Source organism: Hyaena hyaena, unplaced genomic scaffold, assembly GCF_003009895.1.
Source record: "Hyaena hyaena isolate Hyena2069 unplaced genomic scaffold, ASM300989v1 scaffold_770, whole genome shotgun sequence".
NCBI lineage: Eukaryota > Metazoa > Chordata > Mammalia > Carnivora > Hyaenidae > Hyaena > Hyaena hyaena.
The window spans coordinates 871332-890219 of record NW_024081405.1 but is presented as its reverse complement, the minus strand read 5'-3'; the positions used below and the strand labels follow the sequence as shown (position 1 = coordinate 890219).

Genomic DNA, 18888 nt, shown 5'->3' with positions numbered 1-18888 from the left:
ACAGAAATGAGTCGTTTTCAGAGTTACTATGAGAAGAGAGAGAAGGTTCTTTCCCAATGGGCAAATGCATTAGGACCAAGAGGGCCACTACTGTGTGAACAGGTACAGACAACTTGCAGTTTCACATACCACGGAAAGCCGCACACAGTTGGGGATTTTATTTTTCCTAAGAGACTATGCCTCTTTCTTACGTTTCTGCCCCGTGGACTAATTTGTTCTTCCTCTAGCATTTCTAAGACAGAAAAAAAAAAAAAATGAAGAAAGCTTTTGTGATAGCCTCCAAATGGGAAAATAACTAAATAAAAAATCAAATGCAAGTTGTATTTACATGCACACGATTGGCTGTTTTGGAGGAATTACGTGAAATTATTGTGTAAAAAATAATCACTTCAGTTAAATATTTGATTTGTTTGATTTTTGACTATTTGATTGTATATATATTTTAAATGTTTATTTAATTTTTGAGAGAGAGAGAGAGAGAGAGACAGAGCCTGAGCAGGGGAGGGACACACAGATAGAGAGAGAGAGAGAGAAAGAGAGAGAGAGAGAGAGACAGAATCCGAAGAAGGCTCTAAGCCCTGAGCTGTCAGCACAGAGCCCAACACAGAACTTAAACCTACAAACTATGAGATCATGACCTGAGCTGAAGTCAGACGCTTAACCCTCTGAGCCACCCAGGAGTCCCTGACTATTTGATTATTTAGCCCAGGTGCCATTTCAATCAACATACTCAAACTAGTGATACAGACAAGCAATAATGATGTGATAGAATAACTGTTTATTTGACTATGGACTGAAAACAGGCTTGCCATTGGGATAACTCAGCTTTATTTTTTTCATTCAGTTGTTCATGAGCATCCAAGCATTTACTAGACAACAATAATGTTCCAGGCAGTGTATTTTCAAGGATAGTAGAAATACCTTGTTTAAACAAGTCGCTAATGTTTGGATGGTTATAATGAATCTATTTACGTGGTTCTAGTTAGTACTCACATTAGTTTTTCTTCTAACTTTTCTGAAGAGAAACAACTGTGCCTTAAAGTATTGCAAACCAAAGTAATCTCTAGCCAATGCCTGCCTCACATGCATGAAGCAACTTACCCCACAGGAGGGCCACATGGAAGGAGGGAGTGACAAAGTGGTGAGGCTCTAAGCACTGGAGTATGGCCTTCAATGCCAAGTCTCCTGGCAAACGCTGCTTCCTGGCAGCTTAGAATGCTGGGAATTGTAGGCCAGCAAATCCAGGGAGGTTAAAAATGCATATTGCACATATAGAAACCTCTGTAATCGTTTTACTGTTTAAGTGGGAGACAATGAACAAGGAAGGATTTTTGTAAAATAAAAATGTGACTTAAGTGTGGGGCTCTTGATTTTGGCTCAGGTCATGATCTCACAGTTTCATTCGTGGATTTGAGCCCCGAGATGGGCTCTGGGCTGACAGGACGGAGCCTGCTTGGGATTCTCTCTCTCCCCCTCTCTCTGCCCCTCCCCCACTTGCACTCCCACATGCTCACGTGCTGTCTCTCCCAAAATAAATAAACTTTTTTTAAAAAATGTGATTTCTTGAAGGTAAATTTTAACTTGAAAGAGACAAAACTTCAAGGAAGAGATGAAATAACCTAAAAACAAAGTCTTCTGTAAAGTAAACAGAGTTTCGCACAGCTCACACACACACAGAAACGGACGATGTCTCTCAAGCCGTGCAGCCATGGGGATACACTGAATCAGATCCACGCACAGAACAAGCAGCAGTTTTCACGGGACATATGGTAGGCGTTTTGCATTCTCTTTGTCCTCACAGAGGGATCTGCTCTGTGAGAAAGTCAGTCGGAGAGAGCTGGCTGGCACTCAGAGTCGCAGGCTCATCCTGACCTCTATAACTACTAAAAGGCTTTGCATTTATTTTAATTTTTAAACATATTCTTATATATATTTTTTCAATGCTTCTTTTTGAGAGAGAGAGTGAGCATGAGCGGGGGAGGGGCAGACAGAGGGGGACAGAGGATTGGAAGCAGGCTCGCGCTGACAGCAGAGAGCCCAGTGCTGTCACAAACCCCAGAGATCATGACCTGAGTCAAAGTCAGTCGACTGATTGAGTCACCCAAGCACCCCTCAAGTGGCTTTTTAAATACACATTTATGAAGAACCACAACAAACTCATTTCTGATGAAAGGATTTCTTTTCCCATGTTCTTCCTTCCCCAGAGCCCACCATCTTGCTGGGTTGAGTGCTCTCAAGCAAAGACTTTAATGCAGGAGAGGCACATTCTGAACTCACAGGGAGACACAGGGACAGGGAGAGCCCCTCCCCCGGGGGAGCAGAGACTTCCTTTCACCTGGCTCATCTTGTCCCCTCTCTGGTGTTGGCTTCCTTATTGTGCCCTTCTTTCTCTCTCCCCTCACTGCCAACCTTCTCCCCGTTTGTCACTGCTAGAGCAGGAATTAAAAAATGCTCTCCATTCAAACACCAGGTCACCCGTGTAGAACCTTATGCTTTGTAAGCATTAAGTGCTAAGAAATGGGAAAATTCAAAAAAGAAAAGATTTCTAACAATAAGCAAGTAACAGTGGGTCTCTCCTTGGAACGATGAGATCAGAATTTCTAGACAAGAGGCAGTGATGGGTGGTAAAGCTGAGACTGAAGTTTAGAAGATGGGGGACACTAACAATTTAATTATGTTCAACATTGTTACAGCACCTAGTAGTTATTGAATCCCTTCTGTATGTCAGATGACATCTTAAGCATATTTCATAGGTGTCTGACATAGATAAATATATCTTCGGCTCTAGTTTCATGTTTTCTAGAGAGATTTTTTTCCTTTAAGGAAACACCCCTGTGACAACTATGGTTTTATAAATTTTCTCTTATGAAATTTCAAATTCACTTGACACAATTAAATTGTCTTCATGGTTTGTAAACAGAATGAGTGTAATATCCGAAACTATTTCCCAATGCACAATTCCTACAATCTAGAGCTGATACATTATTGAAAATTCTTTTGAGGTTGGTGGTAAGGGAAACACTGAAAATGCCTTTGTACTGTTCAAGAGAAAATGAGAAAATAGAGGGTCTGGTGCAATGGGACAAATTCTGTCTCCAGTCTCATACGCTACCTCCATTTCCCCCTTGCTCTGCCACAAGAGCTTCGTGGAGTGCTTTCTTGGCAGATGGTGTTAATGAGTCTATGGGGAAAAAAGATCAAGGATCTTAGGATTTTCTGGCGATGGTTAGCTCTCATATGGAGGGGACCCCTGGAGAATATTCTCTTCGAAGACAATGTTTTCTGCTTGACAGTAAAAGCGCTTTGATTCAGCTTCAGAAGTGATCAAGTTCACTCTACCTGCACTAACAGGTGGGGATGTCTTGTCAAATCACAGGTCTCCCTAAATTCAGAGTGAGTCAGACATGAGAGATGTGGTGGGGATGAGACTCATTTCCCAAAACAACATTTCTGTCAGCAGCAGCCTCTTGGTGTAATGTGTTATCTTAAATAAAACCAGCTTGTCTTGCTTTGAGATGTTCTGAGGGACTACATCCCATACTAAACTTTTGTTGTTTTTATCAGCATGTCTAAACCATAGGAGCGTTGGAGTAAAACATGTGCTATGGGTAAACTATTTTCAGACAGGGAGAATTTTAGTCTGATACTCATGCCCCCTACAATCGCTTATTAAATGCTGTTATTAAAAAGACTTTATGCCCCTGGGTGCCTAGGTGACTCAGTCAGTTAAACATCCGGTTTCGGCTCAGATCATGATATTGCAGTTCGTGAGTTCGAATCCCACATCGGGCTCTGTGCTGACAGCTCAGAGTCTGGAGCCTGACTCAGATTCTGTATCTCCCTCTCAGCCCCTCCCCTGCTTACACACACACTCTCTCTCTTTCTCTCAAAAATAAATAAACATTTAAAACAAAATTTAGAAAAGAGACCTATTCCCCAAGATCATGTCTATTTTGATGGGAGTCAAATACAAAATCTCTTTAGCAGTCACAAACAGCTGTAAGACTTATTCTTTTCCTTCAAATCAGAAAACATTTATTTTTTTATAAATTGGTTTTGTTCAATTTTAATTCAATTATCATAGATACCGTGGAAAATCAATTCGCAGTGTGCCTTTAACATTCCAGGGTACTTCCAAGCTGCTGATAGAAAATGGAAGTTGAAAATGCACGCTTTGCGGTTTATCTGATAATTTGCTGCTTTTCAGGAAGCACGGGGCAAGAAAGAAATGTTATTTTGGCTTCTGCACAATGAATTTATTGGCATTCTACCAAGGAACAATAAGCTGGTGTGGAGAACTGTCTCTCTCCCATTGGGTGGTGCTCAGGGCGGTACTGCCAGCTTCCAGAGCTTTCTAAGATGGGGTGGCAGAAGCCAAGTTCAGCACGGAGCAACTACTGGAACCATGGCACTACCAAGTTCAGAGCCAGCGGGCGAACCAACAATGAAGGCCCCATGTGCTCCTAGCCAGCAAAGAATGACATCTTCTAAACCATCAGGGCCAAACTTCCGTTTCCATGAAACCAGGTCACTTTATCTGATTAGGCACCACAGCATCCAGAATACTGAGAAAGTGTTTTTACAACAATTATTCTTATGAATACATTCTTTTTTTCTGGGCTTGAGACACTGAGGTATTCTTTTAAAACATGACTTTCAGGGGCACCTGGGTGGCTCAGTCGGTTGAGTGTTTGACTTCGGCTCAGGTCATGATCTCACAGCTCGTGAGTCTGAGCTCCGCGTCTGGCTCTTTGCTAACAGTTCGGAGCCTGGAGCCTGCTTTGGATTCTGTGTCCCCCTCTCTCTCTGCACCTCCCCTGCTCACATTCTATCTCTCTGTCTCTCAAAAATGAATAAAAGTTAAAAAATATTTTTAAAAAACACACATGACTTTCAGAGATAATTCTGGATTGAAATCTGGGCTCTGTTATCTATAAGTATGTGACCTTGGATAAGTCACGTAATCTTCCTAAACCTGTTTCCTCTCATGTTAAAATGGGAATAATAACACACCTTCAAAGGTAGATGCTACCACCAATGATGATTACTTAAGATACGATCTACAAAAGTACCAGCACAGTGCCTGGCATGTTGTGGACATTCAACAATTTTTTGAGTGGGGGGTGCTGATTCTTTTTCCTAGTGCTCAGGTATTCATTACCAACCCTAGATCCAAGCTCTCCACATTCCCCAAGTCCACTCAGTTCATACACCAAAGAGATGCAGTTATGGCTCTATTCATGAAATTATTTTGAAACATCTCGTACTGGGGCTGTTTTACATGAAACCTACCTGAATTTTTTCATCGGAGACTGTTTTTCTTGAGCGGTGGCTAGATGACCAGAATAATAGACTGGGAAAAACATAATGTTCCAGTTTGTTGAAAACCAAGTCATGAAAAATGGACAGTAGAAGTTCTTGTAAGTAATTTTTACAATCTGTGTGGTTCCGACCCAAGACGATGACACTGACAAGATGATCAAGAGTCCCCAGACGGCCTTCAGAACCATCGATGTGCATGACTGGCAGCGAGCCTTGATTCTGTTTTCTTGGCTGCTGTTCTCAGGATGAGTCTGTGTTCCATCATCCCCTGAAAACAGGAAAGGAATACAAATGTGTAGAAATCAGGTTATAAAACAGCAACCAAGGAGGCAAACAATAGAATTACCAGGGTCGGTCGGTCTTCCTTTCTTCCTTCCTTCCTTCCTTCCTTCCTTCCTTCCTTCCTTCCTTCCTTCCTTCCTTCCCTCCCTCCCTCCCTCCCTCCCTTCCTTCCTTCCTTCCTTCGTCTCTCTCTCTCTTTTATCATCATTTAAAGAGACTAATAACTCTGGCTCACTTTCTCTCCAGAATCTCTACTCTGTAAGGTACAGTATGTATCTCATCCCCCACCCAAGCCATGACAATGATCATGAGCTTGGTGATGCTACACTGTCCTTCTATGTATCCTACCCACTTCCTTGTGCAAACATTACATATTTCTGCCCCCAAAGACTTTGGCCTTGGCCCCATGACCTGCTTTATCTAATCAAATGTGAACAGGGAGATGTGACATATGCCACCGCCCAGCAGAACCATTAAGAGGCATGACAAGGTCCCACTAAACTCTCTTGCTCTTCTTCTCCATCCCTAGAATGGAAATTCCCAAATAGGATCTGTCTTTTCAGCCTCTGTGAGAAAATGAGCAGAACCCAACCAAAGCAGCCTTGTATCTGCTGACATGAAAAGTAAGGGAGAAATAAATATTTGTTGTTAAAATCCACAAAGGTGTTTTTCATTTTGTTTTTTGATTTTCTGAAACTGCAGCAAAGCTGACTATTAAATTAAAGAGCAATGAGCCCCAAGAACAGGGCAAATCCTGACTACACAAAATCATTTCCCACCTCAGAACAAATTACCATTTAACGCATTTCTGGGAGCACAATGAGTTCAGCTTTGTATCTTTCCACTTACTAAGAAAATTTAGTAGCATTTTTTTTAATATTAAAATAGTCAACACTCTCTGAAGCAATCATAAAGGTCTTCTCCCTTGATAGAGAAAACAAGTTCAACACAATAACTTAATTCACCTGTCAGGAAGCTAAAAGGGAGCAGAGGTCATCCTGAATCCCCAAGCTGAGATCCCGGGTGGTAGAATCCTGAGGGAAGGGAGGCAGAATTGTCTGCAAGTTCTCTCCTGTCTCCAGGTACCTCCTTTGAGCACAAGGTTGATCCTAAGTGTTAAGAAAGTGGTGTGGCCCACAGATTCCAAGTGGGAGTGGATGGTCATCATTTTACCTTCCGGAACCTGCTGATTCTCTTGTGCTGAACTACATTCCTCCTCTTGCTTAATGAGCCAGGCATGACTGCCCCACTGGGGTGAGAACTCTCACACAGCTAAGGCTTTATGATATAATTATTTGGGGAGGGGGGTAGCAAGCCTTGAAGGTGAATTCTGTATTGGGGAATATAAACCAAGTAATGACAAACACAGCAAGTATTGCATGACTTCCGAGTCTTATAAACAGTACTGAATTCTCAGGGCTGGGGCCTCTAGAAGATGAAAACTGGTGTTCTTTTATTTATGTATGCCACAAAATCCTACAGAGATTACCATGAGCTGGTTAGCTAGCTGGGTTCCTGGGGTCCAAATATGAAAGATGTGAGCTCACAGCCCAGTGGAAAGCCAGAAAACACATTCAATACACAGGCCAAAGATGATAGATACTAGGCAGAGGAGAAGCACTAGTTAAGGGATAGGGTGGGAAGTGATCAGGAGAAACTGCCATGATGCAGTGACATTGACCTGAGTCTCAAAGTGTGAGCTAGCTAGCTCCCTTTACGGTGTGTAGATAATACCTGCCACCGATAACCATTCTGCAAATCCCCCCTCCCCCCACAGCCATGTGGCTTATGCAGAGAGCAGAGGGGAAAAAATAAAATGAGTAAGAGAGTAGAATAAGAGACTCTTGTGTTGGGAGGCTGGGAACGAAACATTAACCTACCCAGTTAAGTAGGTATTATCACTCCCATTTTACAGATAAAAAAATTGAGACTTGTGTTAAAGGTTATCCAAGTTGAATCCAAGTCAGCATGACTCTAGGGTCCAAATCTTGTAGTCTGAACACTCATTCTGTCTAGGTTCCAGCACTGGAAGTTTCAGAAATGATTTGGAGAAACATTTCTGCTTCCTGATGGGAATGGTAGTCTTGCATGAAGCTTAAGAGGAGTGATACCTAAGAGAAAGGTGTGCTCTCTACGACGTTTCAGATTACTAACTAACTCAGGGACTATCTCAAAAAGGAGGAATGATTCTACAGAGATTCTCAGTATCCCTTTAAGTTGACATCTGCCTTCACTGTCCCCTTCTTTGAAGGTTGCTTGATGCCACCATCATACCATGAACAGTACTTTTGGTGACACCAGTAGCCACCTGAATCCCTCCATAGCATTGAGCCATTCTTCTGCTAACCAGATGTAATTGCTGCCAATCTTTTAATTTCACCACCTATCAATACCCTAGAAAGACTGGGTCTCCAGAGTTGTTTTATTTTTCTGGTCATTTAAAGTTTTCTACAGTCCTGCTTAGATTTGTGGTCTTGTATATATCATTCAAACTGATATACCAGACATTCCATCTACTACTCTGAACCTGGATTAGAGCCATTAGTGGTAGAGGCCACTGGAATTTGGACACATGAGTAAAACCACTGTATGGCCCTGAGCACATGTCTGATTCTAGTCTTAGCTTCTTTATCTGTCAAACAGTGATAATATTTGCCTCATGGGATTTGTTCTGAGGTTATGTACAGAGCATTTCTGAAAGCATGGTGAGCTGCTCTTCAGATTATTTCCCTTTTCTCTTTTTTCTTTGGTGCCCTGGAATATCCCGAAGGGCCTTATGAATCATCCCAGAAAGAGTAAATTATGGGGCGCCTGGGTGGCTCAGGTAGTTGGGTGTCTGACTCTGGCTCAGGTCATGATCTCGAGGTTTGTGAGTTCGAGCCCCACATCAGGCTCAGCACTGATGGCTGGGAGCCTAGAGCCTGCTTCGGATTCTGTCTCCCTCTCTGTCTGCCCCTACCCCGTTCACACTGTCTCTATCTCTCAAATATAAGTAAATATTTAAAAAAAAAAAAAAAAAGAAAGAGTAAATTATGTCCCATGTGATCTTTCATGGTATAGCCTTTAACATGTGTAGTTTGCATATGATAGATACGGCAAGTCTTTATTAATCAGAATATTTGATTTGTAGTTTGCATATGATGGATACGGCAAGTCTTTATTAACCAGAATATTTAATTAACTGGAACATTCTATCCTGCAGATAACTGGGACAATAGGAATATTACTGCAACTTATTAAAGCCAATTAAAATTTTCTGAAGATTTATGATGTCATTTTCTTCATTTTTTTAAAAAAAGAGCCTTAGCCTTAGGGTCAATAGTTGATGCTATAGTATTTTAAAATATTGCCACTTTTTGAAAAAATATATTTTCTTATATAAATAAAAACCTCTTCTCAAATGAGTAGAACCCTAGAAGAGGCTTTCATATTTCCTGTGTACCTTTGTTTACTGTCCCCCATTCCTAACTGAGTCCCCTGAGTTTCCATTTCTCTCTTGTTTATTTTTTTAAGCCAGTTTTCTCAGTCTTGTTGTGTTTTCAACTAACCATTTATTTTGGATGGAGTATTTTGTTGGTGTGTTTTTTTTTTTTGCTGTTTTATTATTTTTTTAAGGATGCAAGAGATTTTAATGTTACTGATCAAGTGGAAGGACTGAGTGAAAGGAGAGACTGTAAATGCAGGTGGAAAGAGATGGAGAGGAGGTGATCATGGACACAGAAAAGGAGTTCACATCGGAAAGGCAGAAGAACACACACATTAAAGGTGGTCCCAAAAATGATGGTCATTGGCAAACAAAAGAATGGAGACACTGAGGCAGAGAGGAAAGCATCTGCTGGCAGACATCGTTTTGTTCTTTTCAGAAACGGAAGTGTGGTCATGTGATGAGAGGATGTGAGTATGAACTGGGTACTTGAGCACATAATACATACTCCGGGGAAGGCAATAAGGTGTCCACCACCAAGAAGTACCAGCATGGGCAACAGCCTAGTTGACTCAGCTCCATTTGGAAATTATAAATTTGCTGGGAAACTCCTGGATCTAGTTATGAGATTTATCTAGCATTTCCAGTAACCACAACCCAACCCGGGAGTTGCTGAGTGTGGTCAAATGGATGTGAAGAAAATGTAGAGGACTTGACTATTTAGTTAAATGCTTATCAGGGAGGCAGGCAGTGTCCTGAAGGTGTAAAATTTGGGAAACTAGAAGGGCTCCAAAGACCGGAAGTCCTGACAAGCACAAAAGCAGAGTCTGTGATTTTACTAAATGTGTTTTCTTTCTTCTTGGAGTGGGAGTGCGCTCTCAGTGAATCCTGGGGATGAGATCAAGCATGCTGGCTTTTGACATCTTCAAGATGAGAAAACTAGTTACCTTATAAACTTAATAGGGTGTCACTGTTTAATCATGTGGTTTGCCCTTCAATAGCAGGTTTTGGTATTCAGTTTCTCTGCTACACTGTATCTATACATGTCCCTTCTTGCTTCTCCTCCCACGAGATAAACTTTCCTCACTCCCGCTCCTCGGAGTCCATGTGACATCCTGCATTCTGGGACAATGGTGCCATCTTTCATGGCTGGTTCGAAGGTTACCTAGATGTACTGTTATTTAAGAGGAGGTCACCAGCTTACCTGTTCTGTTCTGCCTTTCGACTCTATGTCCGCAAACTCCAGAAGATCCTCGGCTCTGAAGTTCAAGAATAGGAGCGGAAGAATCTTCGGTGACAGAGAGAGGGGACAGTTGCCTACTGATGCCACTGTGTGAGCTGGGGCAGTTGGCTCCTGGTTTACATCGAGTAACTGATGATCTGGAGGTACCTGGGAAGAAAGAGTTCACACCAGTTTGAGAATCTCCCAGAAGAAAAACTGGAAACAGATTTTGTTCATGTTTATTTTTATTTTTTTAAGTAGGCTCCGATGCAGGGCTTGAACTCACAACCCGGAGGTCAAGATCTGAGCTGAGATCAAGAGCCAGACGCTTAACCAAATGAGCCACCCAGGTGCCCTGGAACAAGATTTTAAATGCCCTGGCAGTAAAATACATGACAGCAGCAATCACAGCCCTGATGGGACTTTCCTTGAGCCCATTTCTAATTTTATCAGAGAGGTTCCTAAAAAGAAGATTCTACATTGGCACCATCTGTGTCCCTAAGATGAAGGTTGAAGATTTATCTTTTTAAATAAATCTGTCAACCAAAAATGAAATGGTGCTTGGTCTGAATACATCTGTCCTGAATCAGAACTCCTAACACAGTCAGTTTCCCTCTCTTGAGGGATGTCATGCTGGCTTCCTCCCTGTTCTTTCTAAGGTTGGCTGTTGAATGCCTAACTAGTGAAAGTGCCAACAGTGACTCAGATCAAGTCCACGCTGTGCTTTTCCATCGGATTAGTCACCAAAATTCATTCAATTTGGTTGTGTCTCCTCAATCACCTCTGGCCTCTATCCACTCTTCCAGATGAAAACCCAGGCCTCAGGATCCTGCACGGGCTAAGCCGCTCTCAGGCCTGATTAATCTGCCATGGACACCACTCCCCTAACCCCCACCCAGGGTTGGCTTCCTGGACCTGCAGCTGGTGCGGTCACACGGGGTGCTGTGCTTCTTCAGAAGGACCCCACACCCTCCACCTGTCTCCAAAGTCCATAGTTGCCACGTGGAAATTCTTTTACCTTTCAGTTTGTGTTTTGTGACTTCTTTCTTTTTTTAAAAAAAAGTTTATTTACTTTTGAGAGAGAGCGTGTGTGAGTGAGCATGAGCAGGGGAGAGGCAGAGAGAGAAGAGTCAGAGAATCCCAAGCAGGCTCCATGTTGTCAGTGCTGAGCCCGATGCGGGGCTTAAACTCACGAACTGTGAGTTCATGACCCGAAATGAAATCAAGAGTGGGTCGCTTAACTACTGAGCCAGCCAGGCGCCCCTGTAAGTGACTTCTGATGGGATGATGGCTTGGAGCCCCAGCTCAGGCTTAGTCTTGCCTCCCTTTGTCTCCCCACCTCCTGGCGGGAGTTTTCAGCCACCACTCCTGGGTCCTTGCTCAGCAACCGCACAGGGTCCTGGGTACTGGTATGGTGAATGTTAGGATCTCAGGGTGAGACTCCCAGTGTCTGTGGGGGCCTGCACTCACCCAGCAAGTATCCCTGGGTCCAAGGGAACCCATGTTAAATAGCAAATATAAAATACCATGGTAAGTAGGAAGAGACAGAGACAGAGATAGAGAGAGACAGGGAGAGAGAACATAAGACAGGAAAAAACCATTTTCTGCTTTCTGAACAAGGGGCTCTACATTTTCACTTGGCACCAGGACTTCAAATTACATAGCTAACCCTGCCCCCACCTCAATACTCCATCCCAGCAAGGCTGGTTCTGGCTGTGTTACGACACCTTACCTTTAGTACTGATAGCTGTAAGCCTTTAACTGGGTTGTTCCTCTACCTGGAACACTCTGAATCTACCCAAGCCTTCAGACACTAAGATCAAATCCTGATCGGTTCACTTAGCCTTTGCTGTTAAATCCCATGCATCTACACTTTCTTTGAACTTTTCTTGACTGAGCTCATGTTGACAGCAGTCATGTACTAGCTGCCCCAGTGCTTCATTTTCTCATGTGCAAATGCTTAACTCCATCTGCAGAAGCTGCCTGATGTCAGAGACTGCGTTCTACACACTCTCACTCTTGCTCGCTCGCAATGAACGTTTAATTTTGAAATAATTGTGTATTTACAGAAAAATTGGAAAGATAGTTCAAAGAGTTCCCATATGCTCTTCACCCAGGTTCCTCTAATGTTACCATCTTGCACCCCCTGGTGCATTTGTCAAAATGAAGAGATTAATATTGGTAAGTACTATTGACCACATTCCAGATTTTCTTTGGATTTCACCAGCTTTATCACCAATGACCTTTTCCTGTTCAAGGACTCCACCCAGGAGGACCCCACATTACATTCAGCCATCATGTCTCCTTAGCTGCCTAGGTTTGTTCCCAGAGTACATTTATTTTTCCTTGTAAGTTGGGAGTGTCTCTATTTCAGTGATACAAGGGGAAGAACAGAAGCTATTATCCGCTCTGGGTCATGGAGTCTGTATCTTGGCCTGGTGGTTCTGAGATGGTAGAAACCCACCAATGAAATGCAAAGTCTTGAAATAGCAATGACATGAATAATCACGCACTGTGTGAGTAATCACGTAAAGCAATCAAATCAGAACTTCAGGAAGCAGTGATGTCCAGAAAAAGAAAGCTTGAGTTCCTGAACCATCATTTTCTGCAAAAACCTAGCAGAACATCAGAGTAACTTAGGTGCGAGTGTTAGTTCTGCTGTCCAGGCCTCCCCATCTTTGACAAAAGTGTATCCTGTTTCCTTTCCTTTTCCATTTTGCTCAATCTTGGGGAAAACAAATAGAAGTATATAAAAATGGAATTAGCTATAGCATCTATTATTAAGTGTCTCAAGTTGCCCTAATTAAGATGTATTATATAATCTTGCATTTAAAAGAATAAAAAAAGTATGACTACTCAAAAAATCAATAGAAGAATTACAGAGCAATTACTATGCTTAAATTAATGCTATATTAATATTGTTATTATAAAAGTCTCAAAGGCATAAGGTTCTTATATATACATTTTACATATGCAAGATGTTTACTGTGACTTTCACAACTATGTTTCTTTTTCTAAACTTTTTAAAATGATTATTTCTTTTTGAGAGAGTCAGAGTGTGAGTGGGAGGGGCAGAGAGAGAGGAAGGGAGACACAGAATCTGAAGCAGGCTCCAGCGAAGAGCCTAATGTGGGGCTCGAACTCAAGAACCAGCGAGTTCATGACCTGAGCCAAAGTGGGCCACTTAACTGATTGAGCCACCCAGGCACCCCTCACAACTATGTTTCTAACTGAGTATTTCAAATTCAATGAAAAGAGTGTGTCTAAAATCCAGTGAACTCTCATTTATGTTCTTCAAGAGAGGCTGACACTCAGATACTCAGGAGTCATTTTTATCTTTCAAGTATTTTTCATAAATGAGTTGCGCCTTCTCATGTTTTCTTATGTGAATAGCAGGTTTCATTTTGTGATCATTTGGCAATTACAGGCAGAGAGGAGGAAGTCCAAAAATAGGCTAGGGAGCTAGTTGAGCAAGGATTGAGATAAAAGACTGGCCATAGACAGTAAGACATTGGTAAGTCACGTGCATCTGGGAGCATTGGACTTGTCAGCCAAACTAGTGATTTCTCTTACTTCCTCATTTTCGCTGAAATGTTATGTCCTGGCTTCTGTACCTTCTGGTCCATAGGCAACACGGCTCAACACCCATTTTTCGCTGCCAATTGCCTCACACTGGTTGATTTATGGAAGAAATCTGAGAGCCACTGAGCCATTGGAGACATTGAAATCCTTGGGCTTAAACTTTAAACTTCAGAGCCAGGCCCAGAGGCAAGTTCAGGGCTTGGACCATGAAACAGTCATCTCCAATCCTGGAAGCGAAAATACCGCCACCCGGTGTTGTGCCACTCAATTAATATAAAGCCAGCTCTGACAGAAATAATATTCAGAATGTCACCTGGGATGCTCTCAAGGATCATAAATAAATCATATCTATTTTCCATGCCACAGTGAGTGCCTGGGCATCACAAATTCAGTTGGTGAACAGTGTTCAGACTTTAATAGGTATTGAGAGTACACTGTATCAGAAGTGATAGGTTGGAAGTCTCTCATTAGTCACACCAGACGGCCCCCACTCTCCCTTGTAAAGACATCTGCTCATGTGAGCCATAGCAGTAGGGCCATCTTGTGCCATTTTTCGTATCTGTCCCTGCATAATGATATAATTTCTTCATTTGCACTGGTTAGGCTCGGCATGCTCCCCAAATCAATTTAGCTCAACAAATAGTTATCAAGCACAGATTCCTGGGCAGGTATTGTGTCAGGGACAGGAGTTAGACAATGAAAACTACAAGGTCCCTGCCTGCATGGAGCTCTCAACATGGTACTGGAGTCAGACTTGGAACCAATTAACCATAATTTAACGTGAACTGGAGAACAAGAAGAAAGGGAGTGATTCAGTCTGCCTGGAGCAGGGAAGTCTCTATGGGTGGCTACATCAAAGCTGGCTTTGAACGATGAGCAGGGCTTTGCCAGGCAGAGTTCTAGGCTGAGACTAGGCAACAGAGTCAGAGGAAACCGCAGGAGCAAATACTCAGAGGGGGAAAGAGCATGCTATGAAACAATGGTGAGATGAGCAACTCTAAGGAGATGAATTCTGAGTACTAACAAGCACTGAAAATCCTTTGAGGAGTGTTGTTCAGATGAAATGGTCCACAGAACGTATGCAATCAACGCACACTATTATAAGGAGAGATAAGGAGGTCAACAAAAATGACCACTAGCGGTACTTTAACAGTTAGAATGTCTGACTTCATATCATAGAAATCCAAACTCATTTGGTTTAAGCACAAATGGGAAGTTTTTAGGAGCTTAGCAACCAAGGGACAGGGCAGCCAGGAATGTCCCTAAACCTCAGGAACACCTGGGACGTGGGGCAGGGTGTAGACGGACAGTCTCCATCTCCCGCCGCAGGTGCTGGCTTCATGTCTTCTCACTTGGCCTCTGTTTGTCTTTCTCTGCAGAGCATTTAACCGTTTGAAGCTCCCAGCTTTCCAGTCTTGCAGCTTTAGCCCCCCTGGGAGAAATTTAGTTGCCCAGAGTCAAAAATCTTGAGGAAGACTCTTGTGTCTCACACTGACGCCTGGTCCAGCTTCTGGGGCCAGAGATCACTGTGACAACACCAGGAAAGGGCAAGTGGGGCTGGGGATACAGGGCCCTGGGCTTCTCCTTAGAAACCTCAAAGCAAGAAAGGCAAAGAGATGCTGAGTAAAGCAACTGCCTAATCAGAATGTAAGGTGTAGGGTTCTCAGATGACAACTTGAAAAGCCAAGCGATAAAAAGTAACTAGGAAAAGGTCTTTGGAAAATAGATGAGAAAGAAGCAACCTGGCAGGTAAGATTCTGCGTGAGCAAGCACAAGATGACTTGGAAGATAATGGACCAGACTCTAAGATAGCATTCTAACCAAAGCTCTGCCGTTGACTCTCATCTCTCGTGAACACAAAAGATCAAGGACATATTTGGTTCTACTAAGCATTTATACTGAACAGTGAGCTAGAGATCGGATCCTCACTTGCCCCAAGCTCTGCTGCATACTTACCGAAATACCTAGGGTAGCCCTGATGCCCAAACACAACGACAGAGGTAATGAAAATACAGACGGCGATTACACAGTCCTGGGGATGGAGGATGTGGGGGGTGGGGGTGGGAAGGAAAGTGGGGTGGGGGGGGTAGGGGTTGTATGAAAAGAGGCAGTATAAAGTTCTGGAAAGACTTCCCTGAAAGGCAGGACACCGATTGTCTACGTCTTCTCAGGTAAATCACTTGACCTCTCTTTGCCTGTATTCTTTATACTCTGAAATTTAATGTTTGAACAAAATGATTTCCTAAATCCCTGTAGCTTCCTCTCCTTTGATTTAAAGGTGTTTCAAACAAGCACCTGCAAATCATGTTTCAGCATAAAACAAACTTGGTCGATTTTCAACTAATTTTTTATAGCCATTTATATTAGTCAGGGTTCCAGAAGGAAGAAAGAGCAAACTCAAATTAGGATGCTTTATTAAAAAGGTGGTCAAGGTTTAGGGCTATAGGGCTATATGGTTCCCTAAGCCCGCATTACCCTGCATGTGCCCTCCGCCCCCCCCACCCCCACACACACTGCAGCGTCACCTGGGAGCTTGTTAGCAATGCAAATTCTCAGGGCACCTGGGTGGCTCGGTGTGTTAAGCTTTGGACTTTGGCTTAGGTCATGATCTTGAAGTTCATGGGTTCAAGCCCCACATCAGGCTCTGGGCTGGAGCCTTGTTTGGATTTTGTGTCTCCCTGTCTCTCTACTCCTCCCCGACTCATGCCCTGTCTCTCTCAAAGCAAAAAAAAACTTTAAAAAAAGTTTTTTTTAAAAAAGAGATGTAAATTCTCAGCAGCCACTTCAGACTATTAAATTAGAGACTGCAGTGGGGGTAACCTATGGTTTAAGGAGCTCTCCAGGTGATTCCAGTGCAAGTTAAAAATCTGAGAATTACTAGAGCACCTGGGTGGCTCAGTCGGTTAAGCCTCCAACTTCGGCTCAGGTCATGATCTCACGGTTCGTGGGTTCAAGCTCCGCATTGGGCTCTCTGCTGACAGCTAGCTCAGAGCCTGGAACCTGTTTCAGATACTGTGTCTCCCTCTCTCTCTGACCCTCCCCTGTTCACACTGTTTCTCTCTCTCTCAGAAATAATTTAAAAAATAAAAAAAAATTAAAAAAATTTTGAGAATTACTGTGCTGTGCATGATACTACAGGGGATTGGGCAGAACCCAGAAGGGCTTTTACTATACTTAGGCCTGAAGGGGCAAGGAGAGGAAGTGATTGGAAAAATCTGGAAGGAGAGGCTTGCCTGAGATGAGCTATGACTTTTCATTAAGGTGGGTATCCAGCGGAGAGTTCCTGAAAATAGTCCTTTCCTTTGATATCTCTTAGGGACTCCCCAATGATGAGCACACCAAAGCCAGAGGGCAGGAGAGCCTATTTCTATTGTCCTTACAATCCACGTGCCACAAAGGAAGACAAGTAGAGAGAAGTTATGGGGCAGGTGGAAAAAGAATCTAGAGGGACAAAGGTATCTACATACCATGTTTCTACAATAATATTATAATCACAAAATTAGGGTCTAGACCACAAGATCTTCTAGCTTGAAGCTTCGTTGATTAATGATTCTTCTTTGATGATTCTTCCAACCAATCTCTTGAAAGTCACACTTTAAGCATAAAACTAGCTTTGACTATATTCCAATAATCTTTTATAAATGTGTTCCTTTCAAAATGCATGATCTTTCCTGCCAAGATGTTACAATCACTGAAGAAACATCAAAGACAGAAATATAATCCTGACTTTTGACTTGGAGTTGGTGGGAAGTCACAATGATCACTTTGACATTTTGTCTGATAAAAACCGATAAGATACCAACAATTCAACAAAAGGTTCCATGAAAAGACATATTTCAGCTTATTTAAAATTTTTTTTAATGTTTATTCAGTTTTGAGAGACAGAGAGAGACAGAGCATGAGTGGGGGAAGGGCAGAGAGAGAGGGAGACACAGCATCTGAAGCAGGCTCCAGGCTCTGAGCTGTCAGCACAGAGCCCGATGTGGGGCTTGAACCCACTAACCATGAGATCATGACCTGAACCAAAGTCAGGCGCTTGACAGACTGAGCCACCCAGGCGCCTCTCAGCTTATTTTTTAAAAACTCATATTCCATTAAGTTACAATGGCAGCAAATATTCCTCATAGTGAGAGAATATTTATTGTCATCAGTATTGGTTGAGTTTTCATTGAAGTCCATATGGAATTTGGAAAAAAGTTACTCATTTACTAGGTAAACACTTAATCCTAGAATTATTGAAAGGGGTCAGCATGGTGGATGGTTAATACACAGGCAATATACCAACTTTCCATTTCAACTCTGCACTGCCTTACCCTTTAAGGCCCAAAGCCTCCTGGCATAGCACTGTTTTACTTACTAGTATTATTCACTCTCTGTAGCTCTGAACATTCTTGATTCATTTCATAGAAAAATTTCTCTTAAAATAACCTGGCTGTTGGTTATATTATCATCCATAATTTTTGTATCAAAAATCTTGATACAAAAGAAAAAAAGCCTTTTTTAAGACTTGGCAATTATCTTATTGTTAATTATCTTATCTTATTCAAGATGTAAATATGGAACATTTGGGTACCTATACATGCATATTAAAGTGACCTTTTAGGGGCGTCTCGGTGGCTCAATTGGTTAAGTGTCTGACTTCAGCTCAGGTCATGATCTCATGGTTTATGAGTTGGAGCCCCACGTTAGGCCCTATGCTGACAGCTCAGAGCCTAGAGCCTGCTTTGGATTCGGTGTCTCCCTCTCTCTCTGCCCCTCCCCTGCTTGTGCTCTGTGTCTCTCTCCCAAAAATAAACATTACAAAAAATTTTAGGGGCACCTGGTGGCTCAGTCGGTTAAGCATCTGACTTTGGCTCACTCAGGTCATGGTCTCACGGTCCGTGGGTTCGAGCCCCATGTTTGGCTCTGTGCTGACGGCCAGCTCAGGACCTGGAGCCTGCTTCAGATCCTCTATCTCCCTCTCTCTCTGACCCTCCCCTGCTCACGCTGTCTGTCTCTGTCTCTGTCTCTCTCTGTCTCTGTCTCTCTCTCTCACTCTCTCAGAAATAAATAAAAC

General features: G+C 42.7%; 1 protein-coding gene across 1 annotated transcript in view; it reads right to left on the bottom strand.

Annotated features, from left to right (window-relative positions):
• SLC35F4 (solute carrier family 35 member F4) overlaps positions 1 to 18888 on the bottom strand; it is a 233011-nt gene that overhangs the window by 17828 nt on the left and 196295 nt on the right. The window contains exons 2-3 of the mRNA XM_039218675.1: positions 10233 to 10418; positions 5293 to 5590 (exon numbers count right to left, since the gene is read on the bottom strand). Coding sequence (XP_039074606.1) covers positions 5293 to 5590; positions 10233 to 10418 — 484 coding nt within the window. The remainder of the gene's footprint in view (positions 1 to 5292; positions 5591 to 10232; positions 10419 to 18888) is intronic.